This window comes from Neltuma alba, unplaced genomic scaffold, assembly GCF_004799145.2.
Source record: "Neltuma alba isolate B1F8T4 unplaced genomic scaffold, ASM479914v2 tig00005604_pilon, whole genome shotgun sequence".
Lineage (NCBI taxonomy): Eukaryota > Viridiplantae > Streptophyta > Magnoliopsida > Fabales > Fabaceae > Neltuma > Neltuma alba.
The window spans coordinates 1-18,787 of record NW_021634170.1 but is presented as its reverse complement, the minus strand read 5'-3'; the positions used below and the strand labels follow the sequence as shown (position 1 = coordinate 18,787).

The 18,787-nt window shown below is 33.9% G+C and overlaps 3 protein-coding genes and 1 pseudogene across 3 annotated transcripts; 3 read left to right on the top strand and 1 right to left on the bottom strand.

Annotated features, from left to right (window-relative positions):
- Positions 1 to 1,261: 1,261 nt before the first annotated feature.
- LOC114748078 (lactoylglutathione lyase-like) lies at positions 1,262 to 3,263 on the top strand. Its single transcript, XM_028936435.1, has 4 exons — positions 1,262 to 1,416; positions 1,622 to 1,855; positions 2,693 to 2,768; positions 2,925 to 3,263. Exons 1-4 carry the CDS (start codon positions 1,336 to 1,338, stop codon positions 2,960 to 2,962), a joined length of 429 nt encoding a protein of 142 aa, XP_028792268.1. The 5' UTR covers positions 1,262 to 1,335; the 3' UTR covers positions 2,963 to 3,263.
- A 2,193-nt stretch (positions 3,264 to 5,456) lies between these two features.
- Positions 5,457 to 5,912, top strand: LOC114748073 (late embryogenesis abundant protein D-34-like). The gene has a single exon (XM_028936428.1). The coding sequence runs from the start codon at positions 5,457 to 5,459 to the stop codon at positions 5,910 to 5,912; it is 456 nt and encodes a 151-aa protein (XP_028792261.1).
- Positions 5,913 to 9,525: 3,613 nt separating this feature from the next.
- Positions 9,526 to 10,432, top strand: LOC114748072 (late embryogenesis abundant protein D-34-like). The gene is made up of 2 exons (XM_028936427.1): positions 9,526 to 9,852; positions 9,959 to 10,432. The coding sequence occupies exons 1-2, from the start codon at positions 9,526 to 9,528 to the stop codon at positions 10,430 to 10,432; spliced, it is 801 nt and encodes a 266-aa protein (XP_028792260.1).
- A 7,870-nt stretch (positions 10,433 to 18,302) lies between these two features.
- On the bottom strand, positions 18,303 to 18,781 carry LOC114748075 (50S ribosomal protein L18-like; annotated as a pseudogene).
- Between the last annotated feature and the right edge of the window lie 6 nt (positions 18,782 to 18,787).

The window sequence follows — 18,787 nt, the reverse complement described above, 5'->3', positions numbered from 1 at the left end:
GATGAGAAATAATAAAGGTATAATGTTAAAGGTAACTTTATTATTTTCAAGAGCAAAATAGAAAAATTTTATAATTCTAAGACATATTTAATAACTAAACTTTCATTTCTTCATATGTGCGAAAAGCTAACTAACTTCTTATATCATGTACCAGATGGAGTAATAAGAAAATGAAAATGAAGGGAAAGGCATATATGATCAACAAGAGTTGGTCATGAAAATAAACCTAGAAGATGATTAAAATGAAAACAGTTCTAAATTTTTGTTTCTCTGTTCTAAAAATTAAAAGAAAAAGTTAGAAGCTTGCTTGGAGAATAAATAAAAAAAATTATACATTTTGCTTCACTATGTTTTTGGTTTTCCGTTCTTTTAAGCAATGTTTTAATGGGCCATGTCATTTGTTCATGGACATTTAAAATGAGTTGTTATGAGCATTACCCCAAAAAAAAAAAAAAAAAGAGAAGTTATGAACATTACAAAAATACATGACTTTTCAAGAATTCTTCTTAAAAATTCTAAACTTAAAATCGTGTGCCTGTAAAATACGAATAGCTAATTGAAAGTTTTTTAACGTGTTAATATAATCTTTGGTCCTTCAAATTTATTCTCATTTTAGTTTTGCTCTTTCGAATCTCAAATAATAGGGTTTGGTCTCTTTAGGAGCAAAATGATCCAAATTTTTATTAGTTTATAGGGACTAATGTTTTAAATGAAAAAAAAGTCGAAGAACCAAAATCTATGGTTTAAAATTTTAGAAATTAAAATCAAAATGAAGACAAATTTAAAGGATCAAAGTTTGTATTAATCTTTTTTTAATTTGATAATAAAAGTTGATCTAATTAATAATGAGTCGACTCATAACTTATAAGGTTATGGGTTCGAAATTCGAATACTATTATTAACGTGAGAACATTGTTGGTCAACAATTTGTAAGTATACCTGTAAGCACTTTTTGAACAGGAAGATATATCTTGCACTTGATGAGCCTCCAAACAGACTCATCTAACCTTTTCTTTACAAAAAAAAATTCCAAATGCTATATAATTTAAAAATATATAAATTTATTTTCTTATTATGACTTTTAAAATAAAATTTAAATTTTTGTGATCTGTAAATAAAAGTCATGGATAAAGTGATTGTGAGCTTGTAGCCAACAAGAACTTTTGTTTGCTTCATCAATCCTGATCCAAGTCTGTGGGACTGTGTGTGTTTTTCTTTTATTCTTTAAATTTTTAATACTGGAATCCGATCAAACCGACGGCGTTCTCAAGTCCCTTGGTGCCTCTGTAGGACAATTCACTCCCCACAAACGAAGGCAGAGAACGAACGGAAGAAATGGCAGCAGAAGGAGTGAGCCTCAACCATATTTCCAGAGAGACCTCTGACCTTCCCCGCCTCGCCAAGTTCTACCAGGAGGTGTCTCCTTTTCTACTTTTCTCCGATTTATTCCTCTGTTTTCCTTCACGAAACTTTCCAATATCAAACAACAATTTTCGTAATCCTATTTCGCATTCCTATTATCGTCGGCGGTTTCAAATTTTCGCATTATTAGGCTTGAAGACTGATAATCTTAATACAAATTCGTGTGGTGTTTTATTGTTCCCTTTTTTTAATTCTACAGTTGTTTGGATTCGAGGTGGTAGAAAACCCTCACTTCGGAGATTTCAAGGTGGTTTGGCTGCGTCATCCTTCGTCTTCTCTTTATCTCCATCTCATTGAGAGGAACCCTTCCACCAAGCTCCCTGAAGGTCCCTGGAGTGCCGTATCACCTATTGCTGACCCTAAGGATCTTCCTAGAGGCCACCATATCTGCTTCTCTGTCTCCAATTTTGATTCATTTCTTCATACTCTCAAGGTTTTCTTCTATATCATGTTGAATTTCATGCTTTGATTATTGTTTGTTGTTTATTTCCTGGTTGGTTTAAGTTTTTTTAAATACTTTTATGAATTATTTTACTTCCCCCCCCCCCTCCATCACTGATGATGTAATTTCTGGGTCTTTTTGGATGTTTCTTTTGGAGTGTACAAATGAGTGAGTGAATAACAAATAGGATTATGAGGGGAAACTAATCACTCAGTCGTTTTTAGATCTAAATAACTTTGGTCACCAAAAAATTAACAAGTCAATTACTGGTTAATTAGTTGCCACTTCCAATATCATTGTATCATTTTCCAAGAAGACTATTCCAACGAAGCAATTACCAGGATTACGGGTCAAACATTAATTTTGTAGTGTTTTTCGTCCATTACTTTTCTTTATTTAATGAAAATTTGATGTAGTTTCTTAACAGTGTGCATGAGATTCTTCGATAGACATGTGAATCCCTAACACTTTTTTAAGTTTGTTTCCATTATCATAATTCAATTGAGAGAACCTCGCAACAAAAACAACTAAAATTCTAGGTTTTAGCCGGAAGATTTTCAGTCTATGGTGGGAAATGGGAGGAGTGAGGAGAAGGAGATCAAGGGCATGCTTGAAATCACGTTGTAAACAACAATGCAAATGTCTCCTCAAACATGCGCTATTTAGTTATAATAAAACACAAACCAAACTTAGACTCTTCTGCCATCCTATGTAAACCATACTATGCATGTGAATGCCTGTTGACACAAAGAAGATCCGCTTTAATTTCATTCTGCTTTTCTCTGTTATAAATACCAAAAATGAATGATTTGTGGTTTACATGTGCAGGACAAGGGCATTGAAACCTTTCAGAAATCCCTACCTAATGGGAAGACAAAACAAGTCTTCTTTTTCGATCCAGATGGTAATTATTATTATTATTGTTCAAATTTTACTGCAACCTAATTTGGTTGACAACTTAACTAAAACTTTGCTAATTAATATAATCTCATTGTATGTCTTTGTTATTGAGATTTTGAGGAGCCCTAATTCAGACTTGAGGTTTACATTTTACTTGCAGGTAATGGTTTGGAGGTTGCAAGTAAGGAAGACTCTTAAAGAGATTGCCGTGGGTGAATCAATATACCGTGGAGTTATGTCATATGAAGATACCAAACTTCAGTTACAATAGAAGTTCCCCTGTATGTATGTTTCTGTGGTTACGTTGATCCACCATAGTCAGGGCTTGTAAAGAAGGATATGAGGATATGAGAATACTGTGTGTATTTATAAGGGAAGTATCATGATTTGAGGAGTTAGTAAAGAAGGATAGGATTGGATTATGGAAAATGAAGTTCATTACAATTTTAAATGTTGCACCTAATCCAGCTACAATAACAAAATCTGAATTTTCCCCCAATTTTTGTGACTGATTCATATTGTTTATGTATTTTTCACACATAAGCACTACCGTAGTTCTAGAATTAACGAGGCTACTTGTCCAAGTTTGAAAATTGTAAATCGGCTTCAAGCCTGCTTAGTGTTTAAAGGATTAGAAATTAGAAAAATGGATGGAGTACTAACAGAGGTTAGAGCAAGGAACTAATTGTCTATTGATTTGCTATAGAGGCTTTGTGGTTGTTAAACTGGTGAATGAAGAGAGTTTACGCACACTTATGGGATACTTGTTATTTAGAGATCAGAATTCAGAATAAGGTTATGTTTCTCAGAGAAAAAGGAAAAAAATAGTTTTTATTTTTTTGAAAAAAGTGAAATAAATTTCATGAACATCCAAGAGTCCATCCTAACTTTACAACTGCTTGTGATTTTCGGTTTTGGATTGACTAATGACTCTGTCTTCTGTGTCTGTTTTTCTGGGTTTTTTAGGCTTTTTTTTTTTAATGACTAAAATCTACTTACACCAATTGATAATCTTTTTTCCTCTTAATCACATGGGTTAAGGTATACATTTGGTTTTTTAACTTTGTATAATGTTTTAATTTTGTCTTTTAACTTTAAAAAATATACTTTTAGTTTTTTAACTCTAAATTTTTTTTTTAAAAAAGATGACGTTAAGATTTTAAATATTGATAAAATATTTTTAAATGTTAACATATTAAGTTTAATTTTCAAAAAATTCATGATTGTTATAAAATATTATTATTAAAGCCTAATGATTTTAGGATTAAAGGATTAAATGTATGCTTTTTAAAGTTAAGGAATCTAATTGAAATCTTATATAAAGTTAAATGATAAAATACTCCTCTAATCCTAAATGTAAGACCCTTATATACATTAGTATAGAAATCTTACATTTAGGAGCGGAAGAGTATATACTTTAGCCTAACCACATGTTAGTGTCTCAGTTTGAACCCAACTTTTTTTTTTTGGGGGGGGGGGGGAACAGACAACTCTTTTGCCATAATAAATCGTGATCCTTCGTACGCATATGTCCAGAACCCCAGCGACAATAATAACATAGCCATAGAGAAGAGTACTTTAGCAAACAGCAAATTTTACATAACGAATGGCAATAATAAGATAGCCATGAACAAGCTTTTTGTGATTCTCTGCACTGACAAGTTTTAGATTTTGGTGTTGCACATGAATCACGATAGCAACTATTGGATAACAATTTTAACTTTATAAATGAAAGTTTCAATATAATCAATAAAATCTTAATAAGGTTTCTTTTTTTTTTTCTCCTGTGAGTTTAATTAATATCATTATTGATAATATAAATCAGCCAAAAAAAACTAGTACTCCTCTTGTCCTAAATATAAAACTTGTTTTGGAGTATAATAAATATAATACTTATTTTGTAGTGTAAATTGCATTACAAAATTTAGACTACAAAATGAGTTTTATATTTAAAAGCAGAGGGAGTAATATAAATGAATAAATACCAATACTAATAATCAAATGATAAATTGATTATATCGTTTTGAATCTTGGTGGGAAAAAGTTTAAAAAACAAAAAGGATATGTTTGGTTTTGACTTTTAGTTTTAGATAGAAACCACACTATAATTTTAAAAGTATTTTTACGGTTTATGAAGTAAATATGTGGATAAGTTTGCTTTATTTTACAGAAAAAATTGATGATTGCCAAACACCTTTCCATTAAAAAAACTGAAAGTAGGAGTATATCTAATTAGGAGTATTTGTTAGGGATAATTTAGTATTTTTAATTTTTCTAAATAATTATAATTTTTCTGCTTTTAGACTCATGTTACAAAATGATTGTTATATTTATCACACGAGTAATTTTTATGATTCCTTTTAATAAATATCAGTGGCATGTCCTTTCTAATTTTTCCTATGTTTATTATGTATCCTTGGCGTCACAGAACGCTAAATGGATGACACCTGTAACAAAAGGCCTATTGCCACGTATGCATCTGCCCCTCATATATTTGCCACGTGTCATCTTTTGACTCTAGTCTACAGCTATTCAACACCGTTAAGGAATTCTGGCAATAAATAAACATTGTCATGAACTCTGGAGAAACGAAGCAGTCACCTTCGACCCACACAAAAGAACTCGCTCGGAACAATCGATCTCGCCCGTTACTATCTTCTGTCAGACTTGCCAACAAGTTTTGTTGAAGAAGATGAGCCATGAGGAGCCACGGCAAGGAGCCCAGGAACACGTGGTGGCCGGAGGAGAAGACAGAATACAACTAACCATAGGACAGGCTCTTGAAGCGACAGCCCATACAGTGGGTGACAAGCCGGTGGAGCAGAGCGATGCGGCAGCTATAGAAGCGGCGGAGATGAGGGCGACCGGAAGGAATGAGATAATACCAGGTGGGCTGGCGGCAGTGGCGCAGAAAGCGGCGGCTTACAACACGGGATGTGTAAGGGAGGAGGACGAGATCAAGATGAGTGACATTGTGTCAGGTGCAACGATAAAATTGCCGGCGGATAAAGAAGCAACACGGCAAGATGCCGTAGAAGTGGTGGCTGCTGAGGTGGGGAATAGCCCTAATGTGTCGACCACCCGGGGAGGCGTGGCGGCTTCTGTGGCTGCTGCCGTCAGACTCAACGAGAAGCCGGCAATAATCTAATGTTCCTCCTGTCTTAAATATAAAAAGGTCTTATATCTACGACCGGAGGAGTTACTGTTAACCAAATCTGTTAGCTCAAAGTCTTGTAGGGTCCACTAGCTCGTGTGAAAATGGCGCCCTTATGCATGGCTCTAATCAATCTCATTCAACTTTACTTTCGGATGAACTTGGTTCTTCACTTCTTTGTATGTTTCTGCTGGATTTGCGCATCTGGCTTGGAAGGATTTTTGTTGAGGAGGTCTTCTTCCTTCTTAGCTTTGGCAGAACATTCATATAGTTTGGGAACAGCAGGAATTACAATGTTGAGAGCAGCACGACAAAATCAGTATTGCAATTTATCAAATCATCTTATTTTTTTTCTAACTATATATGTATAGTCAATTTAATCCTGTTACTTCACTTTCAATAAATAATATGATTAATTTGAATCTCTATATATTTTTTATCCTATTAAACACACGCATACAACTATGTCAATATCAAATTTAAACACAAATATGTTAATCTTAAATTTGAGTCTGGGATTTCATTGAAAGATGATAGATATTGTGAGTAGGGTGACTAATTTGAATCTCGTTTGCAAATTAATGACAGGAGAACATTTCTCTGTAATAGTATTAACTAATTAATGTTTCAACCACAACGCTACAAATATATTACTTTTCGCTTCTTAATATAAAAGTTAGTGATTGAAAGGTAGATTTGGTCTTAATTATAATATCTTAGTATACTTTGTCTCTGATCTCTTTTGAAAATATTCATATTGATTGTAAAGAGTTCCACAAGAGTTCCCACTAAGGGACAATTATATTCCAACCATCCAATGCATACAGTAAGGAGGATAGTTTAAGAAAATAATACACATTTATGACAACTAACTAACTAAATTAAATTTTTTAATATCATCAAATTAGTTATCTACTCGTAAATCTTATATTAAAGATAAAAATTAATATATATCCAAAGAAAATCACACAAGGAAACAAAAGGAAAAGAGAAAGGAGAAGCAGACGCGGAAAAAAAGAAACAAAAATGCAAATATGTCAACGCAGACTCGACCCAGTCAATATGTTTATATATATACTCATCTGGTTATTAATATATGATCTAATTGTTGAGTTGATTTTAATTTTAAATGTAAGATTTATTTATCATATTTATCAAATTTTTTTAAATTATCCCTATTGATACCCCCTCACTCATAATCAAATAGGAAAGGGAAGGAGGGTATTAAAGAAGATAATTATGATGTTTTAATAAAAAAAACATGTCATATTTTTTTAATAATTAACTAACTTACATAATTTTCTTAATCTAATCAAATTAGTAAAATACATCTTATATTAAGGCATATATACTAATACACACATATACATATATATAGTACAAGTGATAACATGCAGGATAAAACCTAGCTATGACCTATAGTGTCCTCGAGGCCAAACACAATGCATTAGGTTACAAATTAAAGCCATTCCCTGTGTGTTAATAATGTCTATGAATGAGAAACTAGACTCAATATTAATCCATTAAGATTCAAATTTTGTTATGAAAATTAAAAAAGTAAATTTTATTAGATATTGAATCAATGATATATGATGGTGTAAATAATTTTAATAGTGTACTTCCCCCTCTGACATTAAAGTTTTAGTTTAGCTAGTATCTTAATTTTATAAATTACCTTTTTAGTTCTTTACCTTCAATAAGCTAGTCTTTTAATTTTATTATTAAAATATCTTCGGTTCTTTGACCTTGATAATGTTTTGCAAGTGATGATATTTTTTTTGCCAATCATCATTATTTTTAAGAAATTACGATAATTTTATTACCAAATATAACAATAATTAGAAATTAAATTTAATCTATAAGGCTTTTAGAATGTTTTATTAATATTTAAAATTTTAATGAAAATAATTTTGGGATAATCCTAATTAAATCCAGTTAAAACACTAAAATTCAAAAGTAGGTTTTCACTTTGTACAAATTCCTAATCAGGCAAATAGACCTAATTAGAGATTTATGAATGTTGTTTAAAGTCCAAAATGTCCCTCTGTAATTAAAATGAGTTGTTAGTTCTATATTTTTCTCCTCTACAGGTCGTTTTCCTAAAATTCGAAAGTTCTCAATCCATAGTAAATGACATGAAATTATAACACTGTTTGCAATTCACATTAATAATTACTCCAATGCGCTAATCAATCTGTAAAAGGTGCCGGTCTGAATAAGGGATCAAATGGTCCATAACCCTTAACGCAAGGGCTTTTCAAATAGTTTCCTATTTATTCATGACAATCGTATGCCTTTTCCTTTGACTATTTCAGAACAAATTAATTATACATTATGATCCTCCGTCTACACTATTTTACCAATTTTCCAAGTGTACATGTGTGTATATATTATTTAGTATATGGAGGATGGATCCATGTTAAAATTGAGCAAAAATCAGACCCATTGAAAATTAAAATCTAGCATTGACCAACACTGTTAGATTGATTAGTGTTGGAGTAATTATTAATATGAATCAATGATTGTATTGTAATTTCCTATTATTTACTAAAGATTTACTGTTTTTGTATTTCAAGAAAAGAATTTGTGAGGCAGACAAAGAATTCATGAGAGAAAAATATAAAGTCAACAAAAAAAAAGAAAAAAATCACTCAAAAAAATATAAAGGTAACAATTCATTTCAATTATAGAGGGGCATTTTCGACTTTCAAGAACATTTCTAAATTCCTAATTAGGCCTTTAATCCTTATCAGGAATTTGTTCAAAGTATAGGCTTGATTTTGAATTTTGGTATTTCAGTTGGATTTAAATAGGATTCTCCCAACAATTTTTCTGATGATACTAAATCTGTTGTCATCAGAAGAGTGGACTTAAAAAAAACAAAAAAAGTCCTAATTAAAAAAAAGAACTAACAAAAAACCTTAGATATAGACAATTTAAAGGAAAAAAAACTGTTTTTTTGGCCAAAAAAAGTATGTTTTTACCTAATAATCACGGTGTCATAAAATATACTACTAGCCTCATTTAAATCTTCCATAAATGAATATAAGGATTGGAAGTAAAGATAAAGAAATATTCAAGATTGATGGTGATCTTATTTCCGTTAACGCTGCTGCTTGAAAAAGTTCTTAGTTTTTTTTTTTTTAATTGCCAATAAAGTTCTTAGTTAAGTATGAAGAAAGGAATTTTTTTATTCTAAAACAAATTTTATTTAGAAGGATAAATATTACATAATGTAACAAAATTAACAAAAACATTTCATTCAGTGTTATTTTCCCGATCTGGAATTCTCCGGTGCCATTGGCAAGCAATACTCATGCTAACCGAATCCCTTGATCTGTCCACTTGGCATCATGCAAAGCAAAAGAGATGACACGTGTAACCATACGTGGCTATCACCGCTTGTCCACCTGACACCCAGATGTTTGCCACGTGTAATCCTTTTCCCATGTCCTCGCTATACACCCCACGATGTGCCATTTATAAATTATAACTCCCTGCAACGTAGTCACCTTCAACCCTCCACAAGCACATATACGAACTCGCTCTGGAATCGACCTCACCTGTTTAATATATCTATCAGATTTGTGAACAACTTTTGTTGAAGATGAGCCAAGAGCAGCCAAGGCGTCCCCAAGCTGAAGACCAGGATCCCATCAAGTACGGCGACGTTTTCAATGTCTCCGGCGACCTCGCCCAGAAGCCTGTTGCTCCGCAAGACGCCGCCATGATGCAGAGCGCTGAAACCCGCGTGTTCGGCCAGACACAGCCCGGAGGTGTCGCCGCCTCCATGCAATCCGCTGCTAGGCTAAATGAACAAGCTGGTCTTGTTGGTCACCGTGACGTCAACGACATCACCGGCGACCGTGGTGTCACTGTCATGGAGACTCAAGTTGCTGGAACACGCATTGTAACAGAATCAGTCGGTGGTCAGGTTCGTTAATTCCATCATCCCTACCTCTTGATCATATCTCGTTGGATATCAATATGATTAAGTATTTATAAAATGCTTCTTCTTGTTCTTTTGGCGTGTTTCCAAGGTTGTGGGACAGTATGTTCAACCGATCTCAAATCAACCGGCACAGGCCGGGGCGGGAGCTGGGGCAGCCGGAGATGACGCGGTAAAATTAACCATAGGGGAAGCTCTAGAAGCTACGGCTCATACAGTGGGTGACAAGCCGGTGGAGCAGAGTGATGCCGCCGCAATACAAGCGGCGGAGATGAGGGCAACCGGAAGGAATGAGATAACACCAGGTGGACTGGCGGCGATGGCGCAGTCGGCAGCGGCTTACAACTCGGGATGTGCTAGGGAAGAAGACAAGATCAAGATGAGTGACATTATGTCAGGTGCGACGGCAAGGTTGGCTGCGGACAAGCCGGCGACACGGCAAGATGCTGAAGGAGTGGTGGGTGCAGAGATGAGGAACAACCCTAATGTTATGACCACTCCGGGAGGGGTGGCGGCTTCCGTAGTCGCCGCGGCCAGACTCAACGAGAAGTCAGCCAACCAGTAATTGTTGTTGTGTAGACTAAGGATGTCATTGTTTTTAGGCTTTTCCCTCTTTTTTGGGGACAGCTCAAGGAAAGCTTTACGTTCAACGGAATTAGTGTTTGCCTCTGTACGATTGAAGTTGCCCTCCCCCCCTCTCTTTTTAAGGTTTAGGGTGTCATTTATGATGTTTTGTTATAAGATATATCAATATAAAAGGGTGAACTTATGTAGTATATGCAAATACACACACATATCAAATGCAAATGTGATGTGTATTGGCTTTTTTTTTTTCCTTGACTAATTCCGTGTTGATGGTCTTGATATTTAAATTCAAAATTCAATGAATAGAGAAAAATGTTAAAGAAGAACAGGCCTTTTGTCCCCTTTGTTTTGCTGATTCATATGTGCTACTTGTAAAATATCTATGATAACGTTTGTATCAGTCCTATTGCTTAAGGAAAATAGCACTTTCCAAAATCAACGACCAAGTCTTATTTAAGATCAACTAACATCGATTGATTGAATGCAGCTATAGATAATGTCATGTTGTGATCATGTAATCTAAATACTTTACTATTTGATTTTGGAGAGTCCTAACAACATAGATGGATCTGTAACCATTAATATATAATTAGTTAAAATGTTATTATAAGATAGGAGTAATTTCATTCAAATATTTGCATCCATTTATTGTTGAATCACCCTTGATCCAGTTTTTGAACATTGCTTTTAGAGTTTTTTACTGATTCTTATGGTCCAAACCATTAACACCATTAAAAAATATTCTAAAAAAATTCTTAAGTATATATTTTTTAATTAAAAACCATATTAAAATAAATTGTATTTACTAATTTATCTTTCATATTATATCTAATGCATTTTTTAACATTAGTATTCATTAATGATTTATTTCATATTTTTTTCCAAATTTAGACAAAATTTAAGTAACTTCAATTATTGATAACTTAATTGAAAATTTGAGTAATTTTTACCAAAGATATGTTTTATGAGATATATTTAAAAATTTTGAATTATAACATATTAATAAAAGAATATTTTGTGACTTTATAATTTAATTAAATATACATCTATATAATTACAAAAATATTTTCAGCCAACACATATATATACTTAAGAGATTATATCATAAGTAAGTTCTAATGAATAAATGAGATTAAACATTTGAATTATTGAAAAAAATAAAATTTATATTTATAAAATTAATTAAATTTATAATATGGTGATTGATTTAATAGCACAGCAAAAAATATCATAATATCATTTTGAATAAAAGCATGTCATATGTGTAATGTGATTAAGTGATAGTCATTTTATTTGTGCTAAGGATGGCTATTTTGGCCAAAATAATAGGTTAACGCTATGATTTAACAGTCAACTAATAGTTCGGTGGATGAAAATTGAATATTAAAAGTAGAAGGGAGGTTTGAACAATAGATATTTATTTTAAGAAAGTTTTAGATTGTTTTTTTTTTTAAAAAAAAAGGTCTCTGTAATTTAGGTTAAACAGAAGGGAAGTTGGTAGGTTATATATTTAGTTTGAATAATCTAATATTTAGGAACCCACCCACCAGCCTGCCAGCAACCAATAGAAATTAGGCTCGTTTGAGCCTTGTTGAAAAAGAAAATAAACGAGCAGGCTTAAATAAGCAGGTTCACAACTTAAATAGGCGGGCTACGGGCACAGGCACGGGCCGCCCATACACACCCATTTAGTTTTTTTTTTTAAAAAAGAGAGATTAGATCATCAAATACAAGCCTAGCCACTTAGTCAAGGCTGTCCAGTGTCCAATCTATCTCTCTCATCTCTTGCCTCCTAGTCTCCAAGTCTGATCGACTGTCCTCCATAGTCCAGTGCTCACAATCACCCAGAGTCCTAGACACCCAGCCCACGTCCCCTGTCCCCCCCACCCAGTTGTAGAGTTGCTCAATGCTCAGTGCTCACTGCCTCACTCATGCCTGTCGCCTCCTACTCACCGGTTCACCACACTTAGGCACTGGCACCTATAGTCATTGCGCAATCTCATAGAGTCGCCCCTCTCTCTTAGACCTTAGTCTAGCTCTGATCATGTAGAGGCACAGCATTGCAGCCCCTCTCGGCCTCTCCCTCTCTTCTTGTCATCGTGAAGTCCCTCTCCCTCTCCCGGCTTGATCTTTTAGTCTCTCACACCACTCCCGGCTCGATCTCTTAGTGTCTCACTACTCACGCAGGGTCGCCGCTCCTAACGTCCCAGCTCGGATCTCTCAGTCTCTCACGTAGTAAGTCTCATCTTGCAAATTTTTCACTTCAATATTTCATTTTACTCTTGTCAGTTCTCTCCTCCTTAGTTGACAATCGACATAGACATTTATATACTTGTATTTGCTGAATTGTTGACATTTATTATCTGATTACTAGGTTGCTAGTGAACACTAAACTTTGCTCTACTTTCTAGTTTGGATTTGCTTCTACTGTGGAATTATTTATCAAGTTTGATTGCAATAAAACTACATTTCCTATCTTTTTTGGGTTATGTTCTCTTGTATTTCGAGATTCTTCATTACTTCTGTTGCTCTTGCTGAACTATCTTCATGTTATTTGTTTTTTTATTATGTTTTTAGTAAAAATTGGTTTTGTTTGAGGAAAATTGAGAAAGTATGATTATTTTTGTTTCTTTTATGATTACTTTTGTTAAATTTGATTTGGATTGAGAAGGAATTGAGGAATGGTACAAAGTTAGCAAGAAAATGTCAACGGTAAGACTGTTATAGAGGAAAATGTGGCAGTTCCAACGGAAGATCCAAGTACTATTGTTCAACATGGCAGAAAGGAGACAAGATGCTGAAGAAGTGGCACCACTAGCGAAGAGAAAAAGGTGGCTAACATATGATATTTGGAATCATTTTACAAGATTCCCATTGACCTAACCCAAAGGAAACATAGGGCGAAGAATAATTATTGTGGCATAGATCATGCAAGTCATCCAACTAAAACTGGGATGAAATAGTTGTGGCGACATTTTGAAAAGTGTTCCAAGAACCCAAACAAAGTGAGCAAGTCACAAACTATGCTTGCTACTATTTCTTCTCAATCATCTCAATCTTATCACTTGTTCAATCAAGAACGATGTAGAAAGGCTTTTGCAAGGTTCATTATAAAGGATGAATTGCCTTTTCGAGTTGTGGAAAGGGAGGGTTTAAAAGAACTTTTGCAAAATTTTAAACCTAAGTTTCAGATGCCATCATGATGGACAATTGCTAGATTGTTACCAATTGTATTTAGAGGAAGCAAAACGTTTGACAAAATATTTCAAGCAATCTAAATGTCATGTCTCTATCACTGATTGTTGGACTCCAATACAAAACTTCAACCACATGCGTTTGACTGCACGTTAGATTGATGAGAATTGGACTTTGCAAAAAAGGATTTTGAAAATCACAAAAGGGATGCATTGACAAACAAATTAAGGATTTTTTATTCAATTGGAGCATTAAAAGAGTCTTTACAATTACAGTTGACAATACTTCTTTTAATGACATTGCAATTGCATATTTGAAGAAACAGTTGAAGAGTTGGAACAGTTTAATATGTGATGGAGAATTTTGTCTAATGTAGTATGCAGCTCACATTTTAAATTTGATGTTGGAGAGGGTCTGAAGGAAATGAATAAGTCTATTGAACTTATTTGAGATGCAATTAAGTTTGTTAGATCTTCTCTAGCTAGGCTATAGAAGTTCAAGGAGCTTGTAAAAAGAAAAAATTGATTCGAAGAGTTTCCTAGCCTTGGATTGTCCCACGAGGTATTGTTCACATTATTATTTTCACTTTATGTCAATTTCATTTGCTAATTCCTAATTGTTTATTTCTTGTCATGGGATTAGGTGGAATTCGACTTACCTTATATTGGAGAATGCCGTTAAGTTCATCAAAGTTTTTGATAAGATGGAAGAAGAAGGTTAAGATTACAAGGATTATTCTAAGAAAAAAGTTAAATTAGATTCAAGCCAACATGGTGATGCCTCAAATTATGATGATGACGATGATATTGACAACATTGATAAGGAGTACAGTTGAACCGCCTAATGCATATGATTGGAGTGTCACCAAAAAGTTTTTTTTTTTTTTTTGTGTTTTTGAGGTTGTTCTATGCTAAGATCCTCAAATTTTTTGGATCAAATTTTGTGACAACAAGCACATGCTTCCAGCATATAGTTGCAATCCAGACTTATCTTCATTGAAGTGTAGCTAGTGACTACTCTATCTTGAGTGTCATGGCAAGAAGAATGCAGACAAAGTATAATAAGTACTGGGAAAAAATAGAAAAAATGAATCCATTATTGATCATAGTAGTGATCCTTGATCCTAGATTCAAAATGACATATGTTAAGACTGCTTTTGAAGACATTTTTCCTGATCCTACAAAGCATGAGGCCATCTTGAAAAAGACTATGGATGTCTTGTATCGATTAGATGATCATTATTCTAGTGTTGTGAGGTTGATCATGGTGACGCATCTAAATCTCAATCAACAGTGGAGCAACAAGAACTACATGACAGTGTTGGAGTTGGGGATGACATTGACATGCTATTTCATGATGATACTGATTCTACATTTCAAAAGTTTCTGGCCACTGCAAATATTATTGTTAATGCAGAGAAAATTTTGAGGTGGATGAATATCTTTACCCAAATTTAGGTGGTTTTCGTGACCCAAAATTTGATGGCTTGTCATAGTGGAAAGTGAATGCTTCCAAATATAGAGTTCTTAGTGTAATAGCACGTGAGTTGTTAGTTGCACATGTCTCTACAGTATCTTTTGAATCAATTTTTAGTAGTGAGAGTTGAGTACTAGATAATTTTAGGAGTTTTTAATTTACAAAGATGGTTGAGGCACTCGTATGTGCCCAAAATTGGCTATCCAATAATACTCCAAAACTCGATGACCCTGAACTCAATAATTTTGCTGAGAGTACAAATATTGTTATTGGTATTTCAAATTTCAATCATATTTTCAATTTATATGATTTTCTCTTCTTATTAAATATTAATGAATTGATGAGTTTCTTTTAATTTGTTTTGTAGAGCAAGAGTTAGTAGTCCCAAATGCAGCCACCTTCTCAAGTAACTCTGAAACAGAAGAAGAAGATCATGATGGTGATGATGAGTGATGATGGTTAACCCCTTAGATTTCTATACTTCTGGTTATTTTGCTTAAAGCTTGAACATTCAAAATTCAGCATGATGGATTGTGACTGTATGGACTATGGAGTATGGACTTTGATTAATTATGGACTATGGAATATGGTCTTTGATTAATTATGGTTAGGTTACCCTGTATTATGGTTTCCATGTCTTTAAATTTAAACTGTCCAGATTACTTTTTTCATTAAACAGGTTGCCCATAGCCCACATAAACTCGCTCATTTAACAATGGGCTTAAACGGGCTACATACAGGTACGGGCTTGCTCATACCCATGTAACCTAAAACGAGTGGGCTACGGGTTCTGGGTCGGGCTGGCTAACCCGCCTGTTGCTCAGCCTTGGAAGTTAGTGTATTTTACTCCTGTATTTAATGTGTTCAACCGGGTCTTTCACCATCATCGCTTCAGCAGAATTTTGTAATTCGTACCATATCAGGAATGCAAATATCATTTTATCCATTTATGAGACCTACTTTGATTTTACTTATGAGGTCTAATGGTGAAGTTTGGCCATAAAAAGTCCATTCAAAAGACAAAATCTAATGGAGGTAGTTCATGAAAAACCCATCTAGAAGATGACCAAAAATCTAATAAGGGCAATCAATGAGGAACAAATTTAACCTTATTGATGGCTTAATTGAACATCTGTCTAAGTTGAAGTTATAGCTTTATTCATGTGCCATTATTAATGTTCATTTCCAGACAAATTAAGTGAGCACTAAAAAAAAAAAAGTTATATAGTTTTCTTTTGGGATACTTCGTAAGATGATTAGTTTTTAGCTTTCGATTGTTGATCTTTAGACTTACAAAGCGGATGATGCTAACTAGTGTGTAAAGGGAAGATGCGACTGGAATATTGTGCTAGTAAATTCCCATTCTTTTTGATCATACGCGTTTGTTCACATTCCTATTGATTTTACAAGAAAACCTAATATATTTTGAAAGTGGTTTCAAAATTATCATCGGTAAATACATTCTTGAGATAATTAATGAATTACGTTGATAAAAAAATTGATTAAAAAGTTACAGATAATAATTATATTAAAAATATAATTTCCCCCCCTAAAAGTGCCCTTATCTTTAATTTGGAGAAGAGAATGAAGGAGGGAGAATTTATCATCTCAACAATTTATCTTAATAATAGATGCAATAATATTAGTATGAGTAATTAAATGAAAAAAAATAAAAATAACAAAAAATCGGAAAAAGTCTAACACGTGTTCTTGTAAATAGGAACAAGTAATATATAAAAAGAAATTCTTTGACAAATGAGAGTGTTAATGGGTTATCCCTATGTCAGGAGATGTGATGTGTGGAGTGGGTGTTCCCAAACTTGTCGGACAAATTTTAATTGTGATTCACATACGCTTACTTTGCCATCACATGTTAGTTTGATTAAAAATCAGCACTCAAAAGAACTAGAAGAACCTATTCATAAAAATTTTCCTTTAGTCACTTGGTCTTCTTTTTCTATGTAGGATTTTTTTTTTTTTTTTACGAATTTACTCAATCTATTACTTTTTGTTTGCATCACTCTTTACTTGCAAGATGTTTTTGTGTTTTGTTTTTCGTTTTATAAGTTCGCCATAGTTACTCTTTATCAGCATTCAGTAGATGCAGTACCAAGATAGTCCATTCGCTGTTCAGCACATTTAGCTCATTGTAGTCAGATCACCTAGGGTTGTTAATACTCCTCCGGTCCTAAATAGGGGTCTTAATCCACTTAGCTTAATTAGCTCATTACATCCCCTTCATTTCATGGTAAATTTCACCTTTCGGGCAGTTGTCTCTTACATTGTAATATGGAAAAGAAGGTGTGAAAAAGGACTCCAACTAATTACAATTTTGTGAAATCAGATTTACTTCAGATTTTTGAGATATTGTACTTCTAACACACATGGCTCATGTAATTTATGGGTATTTGAAGATTTGTTTGAAATGCTATGTCATGTTCATTATATGCCCTCCAACTGATAGGCATCCCAAGAAGCATTATATAATTCTATTTCTCTGAAAATACAGGTTCCAACCAGAAGCATTATATATACATGCTTCAATTTCATGTCAGTCTCTCTCTCACGTTGAGGATCTCAATCCCAGAACACCAAACTGGAATCAGAATAGTTTGTAATAGCCAAACCATTGATGATAAATGCCTTCTAGCAAAGATGAACAAAAAGTATGGACACTGAATCATCGTGTGAAATTCCATCAGAAGTTTTAGGACATACAAGTGAAGCAGTGAAGCATATTGAAACTTGTTGACAGTTTACAGGGACAAAAATCAACATAAGAAAATCTCCCCTCGTTGTGAGACCACAGTTGGATGCTGCTCGGAATCCCAGTCCATTAGGCAGAAGGCTTCCATGGAAACATGAATTTTTGGCACCTCATTTTAGAGTAATGACAATCCAAAACACAGAAGATTAAAAGGTGCTTGAAGCCTTGCATCCCTTATGACAATGACATTATGCACATTCATAGATGTATAACCACCGCCATAAGCCAATCAATTAGGTTTTGAGAGCGACTAAAATCTTTTGTCTTCGACATAATACAAAGCCAAGTGGGTCATCAGACAAAACCACGAGAGAGCCAATCAAATGACTACCAAGCATCAATACTTCAAAAGTTGAGCCTTTTGTGTTGGAATGTATCTAACATCCATGTTTTGGTACACACCAATAAAAGTTCAAAATTCCACATCGGCTCTATATACTGTGTCAATGTCAATACTCATAGGCGATTGAAAAGCCTTCTGAGGCTTTCTTTGTTTAATTTTCACCTTCACATTAATCCCATTATCAATGATAGATTGAAGAACAATCTGAAGCTTTCCCTCCAGCCTCTCTCCTTTCCTTGGTGTGTAGATCACATCATGAATATCATCAGCTAATGCTCTTTGAGCTAGTAATGACCCTACAGCAGCACAAGTGTTTTTGTTCTTAGTGAAGTGAAGTCAAACTTCATATCCTTCGAAATAGAATGAGCCACAGCAACAACCTTGCTAGTTACCCTATGAACAACACAAGCACGAACAGAGGCTTTTGATATGAATATATCCAAGCAAATGGCTCATGATATGGACCTGTAAGCTGGTTTAAAGTAAGAGTCCTCTGCTTCTTGTTCTCCACAGAAGTAACACTAGCTTCAGGAAGCCGAGGCATATTAACACTT